Source organism: Ictalurus punctatus, chromosome 2 (assembly GCF_001660625.3).
Source record: "Ictalurus punctatus breed USDA103 chromosome 2, Coco_2.0, whole genome shotgun sequence".
Taxonomy (NCBI): Eukaryota; Metazoa; Chordata; class Actinopteri; order Siluriformes; family Ictaluridae; genus Ictalurus; species Ictalurus punctatus.
In genome coordinates, this window is record NC_030417.2 from 19748478 (window position 1) to 19769646 (window position 21169).

Here is a 21169-nt window from a genome sequence, read left to right on the forward strand (position 1 = left end):
AAAAAAGCGACTCGTCATACCTTTTCATCGGTAATCTTGAAGTTACAGCTTTACCCGCTGATACCAGAGATTCCTTCCATAAATGTTCAATAAACTTCCAGTCTCCTTACAGAAAACCTCACCATATCAATGATTATGGATTTGTATTTGTTGGAGGCCACTTATTTTGGTCTCTTAGTAGCTATACACATATCCGTGTATTATTATTATTATTATAATAATAATTATTATTATTCTTTTTTAAATTCAGTTATCTTTTTAAATTCACAATTTATTCATCTGTTAAATATGTTTATATCGTAAATATGTTTATATATGACCTGTCATGTTTTTCATTTCGTCTCCACAGGTACATGTATCACGTTCTGACCAAGAACACGACGGTGACCGATCACAACCGGAACCTGCTCGTCGAGACCATTCGCTCCATCACGGAAATCCTCATTTGGGGCGATCAGAATGACAGCTCGGTCTTCGAGTGCGTTTTTAACTTATTGTTTTGTTTGAGTCGTGAGAGTTTGAGGTCTTACTCTCTCTCTCTCTCTCTCTCTCATTCTTTCTTTTCAGCTTCTTTTTGGAGAAGAACATGTTTGCGTTTTTCCTCAACATCCTGCGGCAGAAGTCGGGCCGGTACGTCTGCGTGCAGCTCCTGCAGACGCTCAACATCCTGTTCGAGAACATAAGTCACGAGACGTCTCTCTGTAAGTGCTCGTCTTTCGTCTGTGAACATTTCAGAGTTTTCGATGATTTGTTTTGTTTTACACTTAATGGTTTGTTTTGATGTTTGTTTGTTTGTTTAAAAAATTTCTACAGACTACTTGCTGTCGAATAACCACGTCAACTCCATCATCGTGCATAAATTTGACTTCTCTGATGAGGAGATCATGGCCTACTACATCTCCTTTCTGAAGACGCTGTCGCTGAAACTCAACAACCACACCGTGCATTTCTTTTACAACGAGGTAAGGCTGTGGTAAGGTCCCGGAAGGTTCCGGAGAAACATTTTCAAACAGTGAAGGGGAAAAAAAAGACATAAATAAATATGAACCAGTGAATATTTAAAAAAAAAAATGTATTTTTTTTTTGGTTGTTTTTTTTTGGTTCGGCTCTTTTGTATAGGGGAAAGTTATTGGTGTACTGTAAATGGTTGCACATGTTATTTTCGGTATCAAATTATTTCAAGGCTGTCTACATAACACCTTCATAACTCATGCACAACATGACTTAAAAACTTCGTAACACTTACTTCATATTCACGAGTTGATCATTTTCCTTATTGTTACACTTCTGTTCTCGCTCCCTCACCAGCCTCTCTCTCTCTCTCTCTCACTCTCCCTCTCTCTCGCACACTCTCTCTCTCCCTCTCTCTCTGTCTCTCTCTCTCTCTCTCTCTCTCTCTCTCTCTCTCTCTCTCTCTCTTTTTCCCTCCTTATTCTATCCTCTGTCCTTACGCAAAACTATTCAGAGCGTATGCATGTGTTATGGAGTCCTTATGTAAACAGCCTTTGAATAAAGTGTTACCTTGTGTTCTTTATTCTCGGACACCTCTCTGACCCGCGGCGGTGCGCTGGTGTCTGGAATAGAGAAAGCCTGGGAGGAAGGATTTGCTGTATGAGAGATTTGTTGCTGCAGGTGTGAACAGTTTAGAGAAGATACTTTGGAAAAAGCTTTTAATAAATTCTGTGACTGTCTAATAAAATAACCCTAGATTAAAGAAGATTATTGTAGGAACTTACACAACGCAATTAATATGATCTGATACGCTGCTTCTGTCTGGAATGTCCTGTAGTTAGCGCTTATGATAATTATTATTTTCATAGGTTTAAAGTTTAATACTATAAATTAAAATTACACTCTCTCAAATGTAGTCATGTGTGCATACTTGTACTACACACTAATAGTATGAAATTTTTTTTATTTATTTAAAAAATTTTTTTATTTTTTAATTTTTTTGTGTGTGTACGCAAGTACTGGGACATACTAACGCGTCATATAACTGAAGAGAACGCTGTTGCCTAGTTACGCACACCGTCACCATAAACAAACTCCTCGTTGCAGCTTTTAAACTTTTCTTCTTTCATTATTCTTTACATAATTTTTACTAATTTAATTTAAACTAAATTTAATATAAACTTAATTTAATTAATCATTCCTTTGATTTATATTTCCACATTTCATTTACATCGCTCTAAAATGTGTCCTTGAATTTCGACAAAGCTCCTCCTCCCTCCCTCGTGTAAGGAGTTGTGGGTAATCTTAGCTGAAAAAGTGTCCACGGATCCACACTTCAAAAATCTATCATAAATAGTAGAGCATCCGGGTCCCTTTGGGATACTCGGTTCAATATAGTATGATCAGGGACACACTAATTCTAATCTCGTTTAGTACATATAGTAGTTAATTTGAGACGCAGCACTGTTTTCTGAACTTGTGCTACAAGGCTAACCTGTAATGGAAGCCTAAAGCTACCCGTTTAGCAAGTGTGGCATCTCTTCAGCCTCACACTGTTATCTATAAACAGGGATAAAATTAGGTCATTTATTTATCGGGTCACGATTAGATTTGGATGACGATACTGGCGTCAGGATTCAGTTCAATTCTCTGAATGTTTTGAACAAAACTTTAATGAAGTAAAGTTATGGCTAACTATTTATTCCGTGTCAATTCATATATAATTGCTGCTGCATGTCTCACATGTTAATAATTCTTTTATCACTCCCCTGAAAAAAAATCTTATCTGGGATGTCATGTTTAGGATTTAATATCTCCAGAAATAATATTCCCAGCCCGATGAAATTTGACAGACATAAATACACACTTGTTTTCTATCTGTAGAAATGCTCAGAAGTCACCACAGAAGGCCATTTTTTTCTTATGGGATCGTTAAAACGGGTCAAAAGTGCAAAATGTCCAAATGAGTGATATTAAGGGCTTAAAGGTCACAGTTTGTGCTTACTCTAGTGTATTTCATTGACTTTTGTCAAAACCTGAGGTGTGAACAGCCAACAGAATTCAAGATATTGACAAAATGACAAGTTCAAAAGTTTGCGCTATTTTGACTTGCCCAGATGGCGATGTTGACGATGTTTTTGCATAGCATCGAATGTACCAATTTACATAAAATGGACGTAAAATATGTATGACTTTATAAAGCGCTTCCTACAACAGTCTACATTCGGGGGCGGGTTTATATTGTCTGTCTTATTGTTGAAGTGAGTCGACATCACCATCTGCGCATGTTCAAATAGACTTCTCTTGTCTATTTGTCAATATCTTGAATCTTGAGTCAATGAAATACAGTAGTGTAAACACAAACTGTGTCTATTAAAGTGTCTAATCCCTTACTGTCACTCACATTTGGAAATTTTGCATTTACACAGATAAAACAAATTTGTCTTTATTTCTGCTAAATTTGGCTGGGAATATTATTTCTGGAGATATTAAATACGAAAACATGACTTCCCATATAAGACTTATTTTTTTAGGGGAGTGGAAAGAAAATGTGATTGTTAAAATTCCACTCAAATACTTTACAGACTTTGGTTTAAGGTCGCATGCTTTTTTTTTTTTTTTTAAATCTGTTGGTCGTTTAATGTGGTCGCTCGCCCGTGGAGCAAGTCCGTTCCTGTTATCACTTATCGGCTATAAAAAGTCGTTCTCTCACCAGAAAAGTGGAAACTCCTGGGAAGATGTCTAAAAAAGCTTAACGTTACAGCTTTACCCCCTGACACTGGAGAGAAGGGGTGGAGCGATATGGCAGAAATATCATATCACGACACTTGAAATATCACGATATGCCATGTATATGTGTGTATATATAATATAAAATATAAATTTCAATGGTTCACTACAAATTTTTAACAAGAAATCAGCATGTAATCAGAGTTTATAATTCCTATTTACAAATAAAAATTAAAAAAAGGATCTCACCACACCAGTGATATCTTAGAACAGTGACTTAATTTATTATGATATTGACATTTTATCATCGCATTGCCCTGCTTTACTGGCGAATCCTTATGTATTGTTTCTTTAGAAACGATATCGCTCAATAACAGGCCTGTAAACCTGTGATATGCAGCTTTTCTACTGTCAGAGCTTCTGACCAATCAGATTTGAGGATATGATCGTATGAAAGCACGTGTATTGGATGATGGACTATATGTTGTGGCGTAGCTGTAGCGGTGTGACCGCAGCTCTCCTCTCTCTGAGTGAATCCTTCCTCGCGTTGACGTGCTCGCTCTCTGTCTCCCATGCTTCCAGCACACTAATGATTTTGCCCTGTACACGGAGGCCATTAAGTTTTTCAACCATCCAGAGAGCATGGTCAGGATCGCAGTCAGGACTATCACTCTCAATGTGTATAAAGGTGAGTGAACAGCTCCCGGCTCTGTGCTGCGCCTCTCTCTCTCTCTCTCTCTCTCTCTCTCTCTCTCTCTCTCTCTCTCTCTCTCTCTCTCTAGCTTTCTGCTTTCCTCTCCACTGTCTGTCACTCTTTTTTTTATCATGCCACCACTCTGATGCTCCTGCAGGTAACACACACACACATTCCTCACCAATTAAATGAAATATTAACAGTTTATAGAGTGAGTAAAATATTTTTCACCTACACAAGCTCCAGCTCATGCCTGCTTTGTGATCTCTTGGCTGTTCTGGGAATGGTGTGAGGTTTGTAAGGGTTTTTTTAAAAATTTATTTATTTATTTTTTTTAAATTAATATAAAGTAAAATGTTTCATCCGCATTCCACGCAAACCTCACTCCATTCCTTTTTGGCTGTTCATACACTAGGGATGTGACAGATTAAAGTCATAGAATGATAAGCGTACAAACCTTCAAAATGATTTGTATATCACTTCAAAATGAACATCATGATTGCCTATTGATTCTGGATGCTTGCGTTCCCTTTCGAAACAGGGAGTCGGAGTGACAGCTTGTCAAGGCACTTGACTGATTTACAAGAGACATAAGATTTGAGATATGCCACACCCCCTGCTGAATCTAAACACACGCATGGAGAAGAGTGAAGAGCTTTTTTCGAGAGCTTAAGAAGCTTAAATAATCACAGAGTTGTGTCAGAGTTGTCAAGTAGTGACGTTGGTTTACACAGCTACGGTGTGAACACAGATTCAGTTCCGGTCGTCGTACAGCCATCGCTGATTATAGTGTCCAGTATTATAACGATCATTAAAATCCACACCCATAGTTTTTCCCAGCTGCATCCATCGTGAGAGCGGCTGAGAACGGTCCGCTGTCATTATACAGTACGAGAGCGGCCTCTAGAGGCGAAATAAAAACTGTTGCGGACAAATTTTGTCCTGTTATTTTTTATTTGGTGTGTTACTTTTGGGTTCAGTTTGGATGTATTTCTTTTATTTACTTTAATATTTATTAATAGTTAATATATATTAATATTTATATATTAAATATATTAACTGTATGTTAAATATTATATAATAACTTCGTAATAATAACAATTACATTTTTTAAAAGTACATTTTCAGGGTTTTCAGCACTGTTTACTTTGAATGTTATATTTTCATTCAGTATAAATTTTTTATATATTTTTTATTGAGAAAGATTTAAACTTGCTTCCTATTTCCTGCATAAAAATCGATGTGTTGTGCAGCTTTCTGAGGGTCTTCACTGATTTACTGTAGACACATACACTCACACATCTCTGGGTTTTGGGAGGGTGTTTAAGGTGCACTTTTATCATTTTGAGCTCCACTTGTTCCATTAGTCTCTCTAACCCTATTAACCATGTGTCTGTTCTTCCCTCCTCCGTCTCTGATGACTCCTGTGTGCCTTATTCCATTCCAGTGTCATGTAAGTTGGTCAATTTCAGAACTTTAACTCTACTGTTGTTGTTGTTTTTCTTTTGCGGTGCATGCTTACTTTAAAGTTAGTAAATGCTCCTGTTGTGGTTTATTCTGTGCAAAAATGTATCAATTCTGAAAAAAAAAGAAACATATTTTCACCACCTGCACCCACTATTTAATTCCTACCTGGTCATTTAGTTTTTTCCCCTGTCCTGTCGTGTTTATTTTTCTCCTTATGGAAAAGCTGCTGGGGTCTCAGGTTCACACAGCAGCACCGAGCAGCACCGAGTAGCACTGGGTCCTCGTGCGTTATAGTTCAGTGTTTTAAGCTTTAACGCTGTATGGCCATATGATTAGATCACATTTAGAAATATTTCACTCTGATTAGACCATTAAACTTTGTCCAGTCAGACTAGCATCAGTCTCCCATCTACCTCGTCTCTTCATAATAACCAGATTGTTAATGATTTACTCCGGTCTTTAAACAGCAGGTATTAATCTTTCATAGATGCCGTATTTTCTTGACACTTTTCCCCTCTAGATGGTGCTGCATTTACACACTGGAGCTGCGTGTATAAGTTATAAACTACATTAGCCGTATATGAGTTTGTTGCGTTTTTAGATCTATAAAAATATTTTTGAATGATTCATGCTTTCTTTATCTGTCTTTATATAGAATCTGAATTATCTGAATAATACTTATTTTTATTTCTTTTATTAGATTTTATGTTTATTCTTGTGCTCATTTTCTTATATATAAACACAGCTATACAAAATTACAGTTTTTGTAGATTCCCGTCACATAAAATCCCATAGCGACACTAATAAAATGAATACACTAGTAAAAATAAGATACACATTAATTAACGCTAATAAGCTAAAACGACTGGTTTACACTAAATGTTCTGGATGGAGCTCTGAGTCCCTGAGCGAGTGATCTAGCACGAGGATGTGTTTTTATTCGAGACTCCAAAGCTCTTCTGTAAGTGGCTCTAGATAAGAACATCTGCTAAACGCTATAATGTAATAAACATTTCAACAATTTAAACTCCACAGTATATCCCAGACATAAAAAGTTAATCTTCTTATAAGTAAATTTGCACACACTCAAATGCATGAGTCCGAGGAGATACGAGAGCTTTTCCAAATTTACAGGATTTTCATGAAAACGCATACTGTACCGTTCTTCTTGTGTAAATGCTCTTATGAATTCTGGACACGTTCGTATCCAGCTTAATCAAATGAGGCCCACTGTTAGCATAAACGTTAGTCCTTCTTAATGTCTGATATGACGTATGGGATAAATGTGTTGGGTTTTTTTGGTTTGTCTTTTTACTTTGCTTTATGCTATATAACGTCTTGTTCAACGTAAAATGTTTTAATAATAATTTTTTTTTCATCCGTCAGTAAATTAAAATAGCGCTTTTTTTACTCATTGCACTGAAATAAATGACTCCTCCTCATCAGCCCAACACATGTGCACTCGCTCAACACTAACAGCTTTTATGGCTTATTAATGAACGTTTACGCGGCCGCTGTTAAGATCAGAGATAAACCTCCGGATCAGTTATTGTGACCTGAGAGTGCTAACATCTCCTTACGCTCTGCAGTGGATAACCAGCACATGCTGCACTACATCCGGGACAAAACAGCCGTGCCCTACTTCTCCAACCTGGTGTGGTTCATCGGCAGCCACGTCATCGAGCTGGACAAATGTGTGCAGACGGACGAAGAGTAAGAATTATGATCGTGACAGACGAGTTCACGTTCCGATTGTTATTCACCTCGTTTCCATCTACACCACTGCATGAATTTTATCTAACAGGGACAACGTGTTTCGCAGATATCCCACAACATTAAACTTTTGTAACTATAAACGGATAAAAAAATATCGTCTTTAAATTAAGAGAGTGCAATCGTTAGCAAATTGCTGCAGTGTAAAAAGAATAAAACGCTTAGGGACAGGCAGTTATGGGAAAATAACTACTATACATCATACCACCTTGACGTTGATTATTTTCCTTTTATAGCAATGCACCAGATTTAACACCGTGTTGTGTATAAGTTATGTCGTAAACTGTTTAGTGATTACAGCATGTGAAGCTGTGTAAGGTAATTTTCTGTTTAGTTCAGATAACAAGCACTAGAGGGCAGTGTAGGACAGGCAGACATCTTTGTGTGTCTCTTTGAGCGTTTCAAAGAAGGAAAACATTACACATAAAACTACATATTCACACACGTTTAATATAATACATAAAAATACAGATTTATTGTTAAACAGTTCTAGATTTTTTTAAAACAAGATTTTTGAAGGATATTCGTTTTTGTCATGCGTCCAGTAAACCGGAATGTAAATGTGTTGCTCTAAAAATGCTTAAATGTTGCTAGTTTTATTTGTTTGATAGTGCTGTGATGGATAAATGTATAGCCATTCTCATTTTATTTCCTCAGGCATAAGAACAAAGGGAAGCTGAGCGACCTTGTGGCGGAGCACCTGGATCATCTGCACTACCTGAACGACATCCTCATCATCAACTGCGAGTTCCTGAACGATGTTCTGACTGATCACCTGCTGAACCGCCTCTTCCTGCCGCTCTACGTCTACTCGCTGGTCAGCCAGGAGCAGGTGAGTGCTGCCTAGATCGTTAATCCGTACAGAACCGTTTATCAGAAATACTCGTTTCTGATTGGCAGCTGGTTGTGTCCGCTATTTTCTTATTTTGTGATGCATGTAATATGTTTGAAATACAAGAGGGACTCTTTGTAAAAGCTGTAATGTAAAGAGTAAACCTCTGTGTCATTCTGTTATAGGAAAATAATCAACGACAGGGTGGCGCGATGAAGCTGTCACCACCCCAGGCTTGATTGTTTTCCGATAAAAGTGCATCCCGAAGTGTTTTATTCCAAAATTTTGACATCATATGCTTTCTGTTTATATTTACGTCTAATGCTGTGGACCGCCAGCAAAAACGAAGCTGCTTGCATTACAGCAGCTGTAAACATTTGTTCCCTCACCATCCTTTTTTTCTCTCTCTCTTTTCTAGTTAATAAGATGGAAAAAAACAACACCACAAAATCGTAAACTTAATGTTACGTCTGACTTTTACAAACTCTGGAGACTAATTCCATGAATGTTAAACAACTTCTTGTGTGGTTTTTTTTTGTTGTTTGTTTTGTTTTGATTTTTAAAAAAAAAGAAAACCGTTTATGTGGAGTACAAGGCCCTGTGAATGAGCTGTTGCTATAGAAACGATAACATATTGTGAATTACAGCGCTGTGGGATTAAAAACTAACCTGTCATGAATGGAGAGCAGCTACCAGATATGGCTTTTATCTGTAATGACTCAGAGGACTTATTCAGTTATTTTTTTTTCACGATGAATAATTCTCCCACCAGCTCTTAAAGCAGATGTGTGGAATAAACGGAAAATTTGTTTAATATAATTTACTATGCACTCAGCTCTTTTACACCCACTTTATGATACAATTCGGCAGACTAATAGACTGATCGGCTCGCAGTAAATTACTCATCTCCGACTCGACCCGGCTAGTCAAAGCAAATCCGACTGTTTGAATGTGATTCATATGTTAAGAATATAGCCATTCAGATGCAAAGCAGGAAATGTCTTTTGCTCAGAACAGCAGCGTGATGTGCTTTTCAGACCATGCTGGATTTCACACAAGTCTAATGTCACGGTGCTTTAGTCACTTAGTTTACATTTGAGACTTAAATAAATAAATGTCAGACATAGTAATTGCACCTAGTTACTTGAGTGACATTATAGTAAAGTTATTTATAGCACGAATAACACCTTATAATGCCAGGCATTTGCTTTGTAAATGCTCGTAACATGCATTACATATGAGGCAGGAGTGTGTGACTTAATGCCAGGTTTGCACAGTAGACACTAATGTTATAATGCGCTATAACACAAGTTTGTAATATACAGTAGAATATGTGTTGTGTATGAAACTTCACATACATTTGTGGTGCAGATCCTATGTTATACTGCAACATCGCGCTCTACTGTATATATTCTTATGCTCATATCTTATAATGCATTACACAACCTGACATTACAGCGTCATACTTTAAACTTGTGCTTTATTCACGTAATTGTAACATATGAGCATGCATACAGACTGGGAAACAGCCTATATGGTGTTATGTATAATATATAACATGTTATAAATGCACATGGATACATATGTCCTGTTACTTCATATAAATATCTTGTGCATATTCTGCATAATCCTACGTCTCACTTTCTATTGCTCTGCGGGTCATCACTTTTAACTGATTCATAAACATGTGAAACCTTATTCTTTTGTGCTTATTAATCTTTTTTTGCAAAAAAAAAAAAAGAAAAAAAAAAAAGGATAAGGTTAATTTTCTGTGTCAGTGGTAAAATGATCCTTCTTAATCTAATCCAGGGTCAGGAGGTAAGCAACTGAAGTGCAAAAGTACAGCTCCAAAGCACAGGGTTATCTTAATATGTGATGGCTTCTACAGTAACAGCTCATTCACGTAATGAACAATAAACACATGCTGTTATAGGAAAATAATCAACTTCAGTGTGGTGACCGTAACTCCATAACTTCATTACACCATCGTCGATTATGTTCCTGTAACAGCACCAAGCAGAGTGTTTCATTCCTTACATGTGTGTATATTGATATGTGTATTCTGATTTTTATGTAAAGAAACTCTGTGCATAATTTTATTTAAAAAAAAAAAAAAAAGTCTGATAAGTAATTGGTTTATAAAGTTTTATTTAGAACGCAATGTCTCCCCCCCCTGCCCAGAGTGAAGATCGCAAGATTAACCCTCAGGTGTCACTCTACCTGCTCTCCCAGGTACGCTAACTTACACACAGATAAGATGTAAGTCTAAGAGAATAGTTTGTGTGTTTAACATGTTGATAAAAATATTGAAGTTTGATCAATTTCGTCGCATTCCCAGAATTTTGTTCACTGCGCAACAACTGTCGAGATATCACGTATTACTTATGTAACGTGTGTTTTTAAAAATATATAAACTATAAGTACAGGTTATGCAGTTGTTATGTGAATGTTTAACTTCGGCATCCAGAAACAAGTTTCAGCTAGATAAGTAGTTCCATGAGGGAAAATAAACGACTGTTATGGTGCTATGTAATGTAAATGTATAGTTGTGTTACAAGTTTTCAAGTCATTGTGGTGACTGAATGTTTATTCTTAATTAAACAAAAAAAATAAATAATTATAGTCTGTTATTAGTTTCGATATTGGTATTATCACTAAGCGGTTGTGTTTGTGTGTGTGTGTGTGTGTGTGTGTGTGTGTGTGTGTGTGTGTGTGTGTGTGTGTTCTCCCCTCAGGTGTTCCTTACCATACACTACCAGCCCCTTGTGAATGCTCTGGCAGACGTCATACTGAACGGAGACCTGACTGTGTTTACAACCCAGACAGAGCAGAACACACACAAGAGCTCAGTAAGTCTCTCTCACAGACAGACACACACACACAAGAGCTCAGTGAGTCACACATATATGCATACACTCTAGAGCTCATGAGTCACATAAACACATACACGCACACATGCATAAGAGCTCAGTGAGATACATACTTTTACACACAACTCACACAAGAGCACAGTATGAGAACTCACAGAAGACTCCAGTACACACACACACACACACACACACACATATATACACACACATTCATAAATTTTCACAAGGTACACATACATTCACAGTAGAGCTCAGTGATTCTATGAAATAACGCACATACACGAGCACATTCAGACACATATATACATACTACAGCTCAGTGAGTCTGTCCACACACAAACACACACACACACACACACACACACACACGCTTACGATCTGTAAGTCTCTGCAAAACTACACACATATAGGTTCTTCTCATATGTTCATATAAACACACACACAGCAAACTGTTTCTCTAAACAGATGGTTACTGTATACGTGTTCACAGTTACTGCTAACACACACACACACACACACACACACACACACACACACACAGAGTACATGGGTATTGAGGAAGTTACAGCACTATTATAGATCCCTCGGGATTTATGGCAGTAATTTAACACACACTGATGAAGTGCTTTGCTAGTTGAGTGTTTGGATCGTTTCTGCTCCTTCCTTCTCAGTGGATGATTTTTTTGCAGTTATTCGCACCTCCAGCTATTTGTGGCAGAGGTTATTAAATCTCTTGTCATATTGACATTAAGTGCGCACCCACGACCCACATTTCCCTGCAGTAAGCGGAGGGAAAATATTATATCAGTCTCGGATTGCGTCAGCATCTTAAACCACACAGAGTGTATAATGTTCATCACTAACACCTAATTACACTGGACTTGCTCATGTCTACTCATTTTTTTAAAAAGGAAAAATAAATAAATAAAAATTTAAATGTTTATAGGATTAGCCACCGGTGTTCCAACCTCATGTCAAATGTCAAAGCATCTTCTGTGTAGTATTCAGGGTACTTCAGTAGTTGGGTATTGTTAAACAAGTCCTGTTTAAACCAGGTTTAATACTTAAAAAGAGGCGACGCGCTGTCTTCCACCATTTGTTTCTGAGCTCGTCCACACCAGTCTCGGTGCGTTATGGGGTTTTTGATTTGCGCAGTGTCCATTGGTTGCGTACTGCAAAATCTCTGCGGAAGCAGTACGCCATCCGGGTATTTCTCACCCACTGTTTCTCACATACTGAGAATTCGGCCATACTACCCCTCTGGTGTGCTGCTTTTCTCCTACTTTGTAGTAGGGTATTCTGCGATTTCGGACGCAGCCCATCTTTTTATTATCCACTTCTTCTCCTCTCCCCTTGCAGGACAATCACAATGCCGTATCCCGCAGCGCCCACGCAGTTTCTCATTGCAACTACATGACACAACAATTGGCTGTATTGAGTTTCACTGACGGACATGCTAAAATAAAGCCTCATTTAATTTTAATTAATTTTATTTGATTTAAGCCTATCAAATTATTGTTTTATATTATATAGTGATGTATTTCATTTTTATTTACCGTGACAAAGTATGGACAGTCCCGTGGAGAACATGTGAGATTGGATTGAAGGTGGCGATGTCAAAACACAGATGCAGCCGTCAGTCATTCCAGATTTACGTGTATGTTGATTGGCTCATCTGCTGTTTTTTCCCTTTTGTTTGTTTTTGAGGGGAAAAAACCTGCTCTCCTGGCATATTTTTTGAGTGTTAACTTGTACAAGCATATGCCAATATTAAACCTCAGAGCTCCGAATGGAGCAAAATGACTAAACCTTGGCAGATCTAATCATATACAGTTGTGTGAAAAAATAAGCACACCCCATGGTTTTTTTTTTGACATATTTGGACAAGCAAACATTTGATCATCTTTAAAACAGTGCTTATTAGTAAAGGTGATGCACTATAAAATGACACAAAGTCAAGAGTTGGTAGTAATTTTCACAATTCATATTAACGGGAAAAAAACCACACCCATCTTCAAATAAATAAAATTAAAGTCAGGCGTTCAAGATTTGGTGCCACTGATTAGTACCTGCTTAGGGAGTGCAGGTGGGACCTGTCTTATTTATACCCCTCTCATATCTAGTGTCTGGTGTTCCCTTTGTTATTGAGGTGGGTGGTGTCATCATGTCAAGATCTAAAGAGCTCTATAAGGCCTTCAGAAAAAGGTTGTGGATGCCTATGAGTCCGGCAAAGGATTTTAAAAATATCTTCAAATGATTTGAAATACATCATTCCACTGTAAGGAAAATCATCTACAAGTGGCACAGATTTCAAACGACTGCTAATTTGTCCAGGACTGGCCATCCCAGCAAATTCAGCCCTGGAGCAGACCGTCTGATGCAAAGAGAAGTCTCCAAGAACCACAAAATTTGATCACAGGATCTGCTAGTAAGTCTTGCAATTGTTGGTGTTAAAATGCATGCTTCTATAATCAGAAAGAGATTGCACAAATTTGACCTGCATTGGAGGCAACTCAGGAAAAAGCCTTTGCAAGAATACAGTTTGCCAGTGAGCATCTAGGCAAAGAGCAGGCCTTTTGGAATAATGTGCTCTGGACAGACGAATCAAAGATAGAGCTGTTTGGCCACAGTAACAGCAGACAAGTTTGGCGCAGACCAAAGACAGCTTTTCAGGAGAAGCACCACATACTGACTGTGAAGCACGGTGGTGGAAATGTTATTGTTTGGGGTTGCTTCGCTGCCTCAGGAACTGGACAGCTTGCATTCATTGATTCAACTATGAATTCTGCATCATATCAAAGAGTGCTTGAAGATAATGAGAGGCTATCTGTCCGAAAGTTGAAGTTGAACCGAAAGTGGACTTTTCACCAGGGTAATGATCCTAAGCACACTAGCAAATCCACCAAGCAATGGCTCAAAATGAAGATATGGAGGGTTATGGAATGGCCTGTTCAAAGCCCGGATTTGAATCTCACTGAAATGTTGTGTGGGGATTTGAAACAGGCAGTACGTGAAAGAAAGTCCTCAAGCATCTTACAACTGAAAGAATATTGCATGGTAGAGTGTCAAAAATTCCAGCAAGCCTGGTGGACAATTATACAAAACAGCTACAAGAAGTTATTTCTGCTAAAAGAGGGCAATACTAGCTTCTGAGGCCAAGGGTGTACTTATTTTTTCCACAAAAGAATAGCACATCTATTGCAATTTCTGTTGAATAAATAATTGAAAAAGCAAATTTTCCTCATTGTTTTGTTCAAGTATATGCAAGTTTATTCACGGGCACTGTTTCAAAGAGGATGTTTGCTTTTCCAAATATGTCCAAAAAAATACAAACTTATCTTTACACACGATTATATATACGCATATTAAACTAGCTAAATCTATCCAAAGAAATAATCCGCCGTGTTTTAAGTGCTGCATGCAAGAAACGTACCGCTGCTTCCAGACAGTGGGAAATGAAATCAGGCTTGTGGCTTTGTGTGTGCTTTTGTTATTCTCCTGAGAGCATTTACACTGAGGTAACTCGAAGCTGCACCGACACCGTCTGCTGTTTTTTGCGTCTTGTCTCTTTGAACTGCGTGTAGGTGGCTTTGAAAGTGGTCATGTGGTGCCGTCCCAAAGCGCACGGGTTGTGTTTTTCATGCATATGCAGCTATGCAAATCACGCAGTCGAGCTGTCCCAGATGTTTCAAGTAGGCTGAGAGCTCAGTAGCAGACTTTATTTCGCCTGTTTATTTGTATGAAGTGGAATTTTTTTTTTTTTTTGTGCAGACTTTCATTGTTTGTTGTTTCAAGTAGGTGCAGTATTCAAAATAACAGGTTATTGAATGGTGATAAATGTTCTCACTTAGGGTTACAGCAGCTATAAAATAGCTTCTCTCTTTTCTTCTGGAAGCAGCGGAACATTTCTTCCATGCAGCATGGTGGTATTGTTTTATGTAGCGCTTTCTTAGGCCTGCACGCTAACGGCAAAAATGCTAATCATGGTTATTATGCTTAATTTTGAAATCATGCTGATTGGCCTCAATTTTACGAACAGAATAGTTTTATTGCACTTTATCAGGTTTTGCTTTCGATTTTGTATGTTTTTAACAATAAACAGTAAACAGTGGCGTTACTGTTACCGTCCTGAAATTGATTATTTTTCCATAAAAGCCTGTCCCAGAGTGTTTTTGTCCTCTTATACTACAGCATTTTGCCAATGATTGCATTTATTTATTCATTTTATTAAACATTGGCCCATCAGACATTTTGTCAGTTTATTCTTACATTAACGTTGTGAAACGAGTTAGTTCCTATTTTCACTTACGTTATAGCAGCTAGAAAATAGCTTCTCTTTTTCTTCTCCCTGTTGAACTTAATAGACAAAACAAAGCACAACTTGTCATGTTACTGAGAAACCACAGAGATGTGTCCTCAAGCACAATGTATTTCGGGAAGTATAAACCCCTTTTTAGTTTTGGAACTAACTGTGTTACCATTTGTGGTTACATTTCAAGAAATAATGTAGAATAAGAAATATGTAACTGAGAAATGTTTGTGGAAAAATTTAAACAGTTAACCATATACAAAAGTCCTTAAATAGAAATATTTAAGAAATAGAAGACATGTTTACCTTTGTTCTTATTTAAGTGGGTGAACTGTAATAAATTATAAAGAAAAGCTCCACAGAGAATCTCTCTCTAAGGATGGTGTGTTTGTTTATAATTCAAACGTGTGGTCCAAGAGACATGAGCCTCATCCTGCTGGTTAAAACAGGAGTGAAAGGAACTGGGGTTTCTCAGAAACCACCTCGTTTCTGGGCTGCTTCAGAGACACTGTGATCAGAAACCTCTTCCCTTTTCCTGCCTCACCGCCTCAACCACAGCAGCCTCTGCCGCGCACTGCTTGCCGCCTACCAGGAACCCATGAGTGTGGCAGAGATCTGTAATTCTAAAATAATAATAATTTACCAAAAAAACAAACAAACAAACCCACTGATGTTTTCTTACACTCGAGTCAGGATTGAGGAAAATACAGGAAGTGTTCAGGAACTGTGTTGTAGAAGTGTTTACTGAGTGTAAAAGTGTTGTAGAAATGTGTTTACAGTCAGCCGTCATCTTTCAGTGATTTACACAAGCTCGGCATGCTTGTGATTTACTGTCGGTTTTAGGGGCGGAGCTTATTTCAGGCAGTTTAGTCATACATTATTTAAGGTTGTCAGAATGTTTGGGATTAATGTATTAAGGATTGGTGGGATGATTTCCCTGTAACACCAGTCTTTTAAGACTGACACATTGTACTTTTTCAGTGTTTGAGAAACACGTTATTTCACGTTAGAAACATGTTGGATTATATTGTATTCCCTGTCCACCAGCCTGCCTGTTTTCATCTTTCTTGAGGAAAAAAAGCACAGAGCAAAGCATAAACTACAAAGCATTTGTCCCGATGGTGTCGGAAAAGTTGCCGCTTTAACTCTGACCATTACATACCGCTGACACTGGAGACTCCTTCTGTAAACGTTACATAAACTTACAGTAAACTAAACCACATCGGCGCATTACTACGCATGTTCCGAACGAGCTGTTACTATAGAAATGATAACGCATTAGAACGAGCACATTAGTCTACACCTGTCACTATCATCCGTACTGCCGTTACAGAAAACTAATCAACACTTCAGTTCTAACCAATCAGAATCCACAATAAGGTCTGAATCCAAATAGAGTTGGTGTGACATTGTGAAATGAGGCTGTTGATTTCAGTTCTGCATGACGGTTAAGAGCAGCAGCTGCTGAGAAAGTGTGTGTGTGTGTGTGTGTGTGTGTGTGTGTGTGTCTGTGTCTTGTAAGCGCTGTTGCTTTTTTTACTTGCTCTGCCTTTTGCTCAGATCTCAGCGGCTGACTGCAGCACAGCACCTCTAACCTACTTTCCCTTTCCCATAAGAAGAAAAAGATGCTGCTCTGCCCAGCAATCTCACACACACGCACATGCACATACACACACACACAAACACACACACATGCACATCACATGACTTTCAGTAGCCATGGTGTTGTGTGGACATACTGCTGGCACACACCAGGGCTTTAACAACAGAAGAGAAATATTAATCTTCATCTCGAGACATACAGGAAGCATGACTTTTTAACGAGCACGCTTGCTTCATTTTTTTTCCCCTCCCTGTACACATAAACCAAGTGCCACAAACAGCTCACATATGACCCCAGTCTGCGAGTCTAACACCTGCTGCTTGGCTTGCTGGAAATGCACTTATAGCTCCCTTATGTCACGTCACATACTAGTTTCTAGAATAGATCAGTTCACTGTCGGGTTCGAGTTTTAGTTTGACTGTTTCATCACGAAACGAAAAGGTGATGTGGTCTGTCTCATAGATTTCTAGCCTCCCATCTGCAAGTCTACATCAGATTAACACACCTACAGGAGACTTTTTTGTTTTATTTTTATCTTCCTCCATCATAGTTAAAATCACTCCCTCGTCATTACTGGGCATGCTTAAAAAAGATAAAAAGAAGTTATCTAAACAAAGGAGAAAGTAAACCCCTGCTGTGGTATAAATGGTTTTTAAAAAAAAAAAAGTTCAGAAACCTTTCACAGAGACAAGAGATCAGCACTTACCGCTCCGTGGGTGTGATCTCACTTCCTTAGCCTGTGCATATCTTGTTAAAAATCTCTCTTGCTGGTAAATGGCTTTGCCACCTGTAAAGGAACATTGCATTAGATGTGCGACCGCAGTCGAGCCACAGGTAGATGTTATGAGCGAGGTGCTGAAGTGTTCCACTTCACCATGTCACCATGACCCATAAGCTTGCTGCCTTCGGTTACCGATCTCAAACGACACCAACGGCTATAGCTGCAAGCTGATTTCTGTTTGTTTGTTTCCTCGGTGCTTTTCACTCTGTGTAGATGTTTAAAATATATATATTAAGAAAAAAAAAAAAAAAAACCAACAGATATAACACAGCATTTTAAACAGGATGCTGACTTTATACCACAGTGCTGATGCTGGTGGTGTTGGATTCTGATTGGTCAGGAGGTTTTGGTTTTAATTTAATTTTCTATAACAGCAGCACCGACAGTAGCGCAGCTGCACATCTCACGTGGCTTATAGTAATGGGCTCGTTCTAACACATTGTTCTTTCTCAAGTTTAAAAAAAAACAACAACAACAAACATGGTTAAGGAGATTGTAAGTTTATTTCATATTTATGGAAGGAGTCTCCGGTGTTAGAGGTAAAGTTGTAGCTTTAAGTTTTCCAACACCTTCAGGCCAGAAGAGTTTACGTTTTCTTTGCGGTTTCTCGCTAACATGACCAGCTGCAAGGTTTTTTTTGTTTGTTTGTTTGTTTCGTTAACATGAAGAGAGAAAAAGAGAGGCTTGTAAAGGACCGACTGTTTATTGCTGCTATAGCGTAAGTGAGAACTTGTTTCGCAGATCACTGTTGTATAAGAGGAATACATAATTCCTCTAATTGGAACGGGCCAGAACATGCTACTTCCCCGTCGTGGATTATTTATTCTGTTTTGTTCCTTATTCATACATTCATTAGAATATGTAAGTGATAATCCATGGCTATTTTAATGCACGACGTGGAGGCAAAGAACCACCTGGTGCGACGAGGAGTTAAAGCCATCATTGGTGTTTGCAGCGCAAAATTTGACTGAAATCATAAAAATAACGGTTCATTTTCGTTAGTTATTTCATATACGGGTAGTTAGATCTACAATTCTGCCCGCTGTAAATCATGCGCAGAAATAAAGTAGTGCGATAAGATCACATTTATTTGAATGAATTGTAATAATTAGTTATTAGAGAGAGAGAGATTGTTTGTGTGTGAATTACTTGCATCTGTTAGACATATCTACTAATAATGAAGCTGTGAGTTTAACTTCTGTATGCAACTGTAACTGTATGTTACTATGGTTGTTTATAAGCAGCGTATTAATATAGATCAGTGACTGGAACGACCTGTGCATTTTACAGTTTGAGCACACACGTTCCAGATAATCAGAATCGAGTATTCAGAGAGACCATTGTGTGTGGATGTGTGTATATACACCACCCGGCAAAAGTTTGGAGACACTTGACTGAAATGTTTCTCCTGACCTTAAAAAAGCTTTGGATCAGGAGGTGTATTATTAAATGTTTGAAATCGGTGTTGTCGACAAAAATAATAATTGTGCCAACATATTCATTTCTTTCATTAGAAAACTAACATTTTATTTACAAAAATATCTATTTTTTAATGGATGACTTGGAGTGAAATATTCCGAAAAGCAGCCAATAAGTGTCCAGCATCGGTGGGGACTCCTTTAATACTGTTTAAAAAGCATCTCAGGAGGATTCCTCAAAAAAATCGGCTGGGGGGGGATACAAATAAAGAATATTTGTGTGTCTAAACTTTTGACCGGTTGTGTGTGTGTATGTATCTATGCATGTGTTTGTGTACACACACACACACAGTGGGGGAAATAAGTATTGTATCAACATTCAGTAAATATATTTCCAATGCGGTAATTCGCATGAAATTTTCACCAGACATCAGAATTAACTCAAGAAATCCGGAAATATAAAGAATTCACAACATTAAAGATAGGGCTGCACGATTATGGCCAAAATGATAATCCCGATTATTTTGATCAATATTGAGATCTCGATTATTTATCACGATCATTCATTGATTTTAGTGACAACATATTTTTATTGCACTTTCACATTTAAATAAACAGACCGCTGCCTTCACCTCCATGGTTGTGATACATTCCTGCTAATGTACAAATCTTTGCATCAGATTAGACGAGTCCTTAAAGTGCATCATCTCGTAGAAGTAAAATATAAATAAAATTGCACCCAGAATATAGGAAAAATAAAAATACCATCAACCAAATGAAAATATGCAATCCAATATAATAATATGCAACCAAATGAAAACAATTCAGGAGAATGCAGAAAAGGCAATAACAGTGTTTACAGGAGGAGAGACGCAGCCAAATCACCCAATAGAGTGGCGCAGGGATGACGTCATTTTGTACCGAAACCCGGAAGTTAGCATCACACTGGTACCCTCGACAAAAACCCAATAGGATTTTCCCATAGGCTTTTGGATTATCACAGAATATAAGCTCAGTGATCAACAAAAGTTTACAATACTAACATGTTTTGTCCATCGAAATAATTTTCACAAATGAACACAACTTTTATGAAGTTTGAAGTCTAAATGCAATCGCCAGAAATAAAAAGCTAACCGTATGCTATAAACAAACTACACCACGGTCGCTCGACTTCAAATCACCATCACCAAGCTTCCGACAACTATTCCAAACTTGATTTAAAACATTTTCCATAATACAGATTTATTCTGTGGATGAATCTTCATCCAGTTTTTTTGGGGGGGAAATTGTGCACAGCATACCTGAACCAGTTTATCTGCAAAGTTTTTTCCTGTTCGACATGATGACGTTTAATGTCCCCGACAACGTCTTTAGTCCCGTTTAGCAACCTGTTAGCATCATGATTTCCCCTCGCGCAAGCGCCGGAGCTCGCAGCACGCTCTTTTAGTGGCATTGACTTTGTTTACTTTCTAAATGTGCATTTGTTATGATTTCTGTCCTGTCTCCACCCCTGTATTGTCATTGGTTGTTCGCTTATGTGTCATCATTAGTTTCAGCTGTTTTGTGTTCACTCTTAAGTACATTTGTCATTTAAATCCCTCGTGTCTCATTTTTCGACGCGAAGTATTGCGTGAGTTTTCCGTGTACCAAGCATTTGTTCATAGTTTCACGTTTCATAGTTTTGATCCTGTTCTCGACCTCGTTGTTTGATTCTTGTTTAGCCCTGTTTATGCCTGTTTGC

The 21169-nt window shown here is 38.0% G+C and overlaps 1 protein-coding gene across 6 annotated transcripts in view; it reads left to right on the forward strand.

Annotated features, from left to right (window-relative positions):
* The window catches only part of clec16a (C-type lectin domain containing 16A), a 67556-nt gene that overhangs the window by 901 nt on the left and 45486 nt on the right, over positions 1-21169 (forward strand). For 5 of the 6 annotated variants that reach the window (XM_017488834.3, XM_047150941.2, XM_047150937.2 and 2 more), the window contains exons 2-10: positions 350-478; positions 568-701; positions 814-962; positions 4264-4369; positions 5823-5828; positions 7432-7555; positions 8273-8447; positions 10629-10679; positions 11183-11296. In XM_017488834.3, the coding sequence (XP_017344323.1) occupies positions 350-478; positions 568-701; positions 814-962; positions 4264-4369; positions 5823-5828; positions 7432-7555; positions 8273-8447; positions 10629-10679; positions 11183-11296 (988 nt within the window). Of the gene's footprint in view, positions 1-349; positions 479-567; positions 702-813; positions 963-4263; positions 4370-5498; positions 5829-7431; positions 7556-8272; positions 8448-10628; positions 10680-11182; positions 11297-21169 lie in introns of those variants that run through there. The other variant, XM_053673624.1, reaches the window with a different exon arrangement.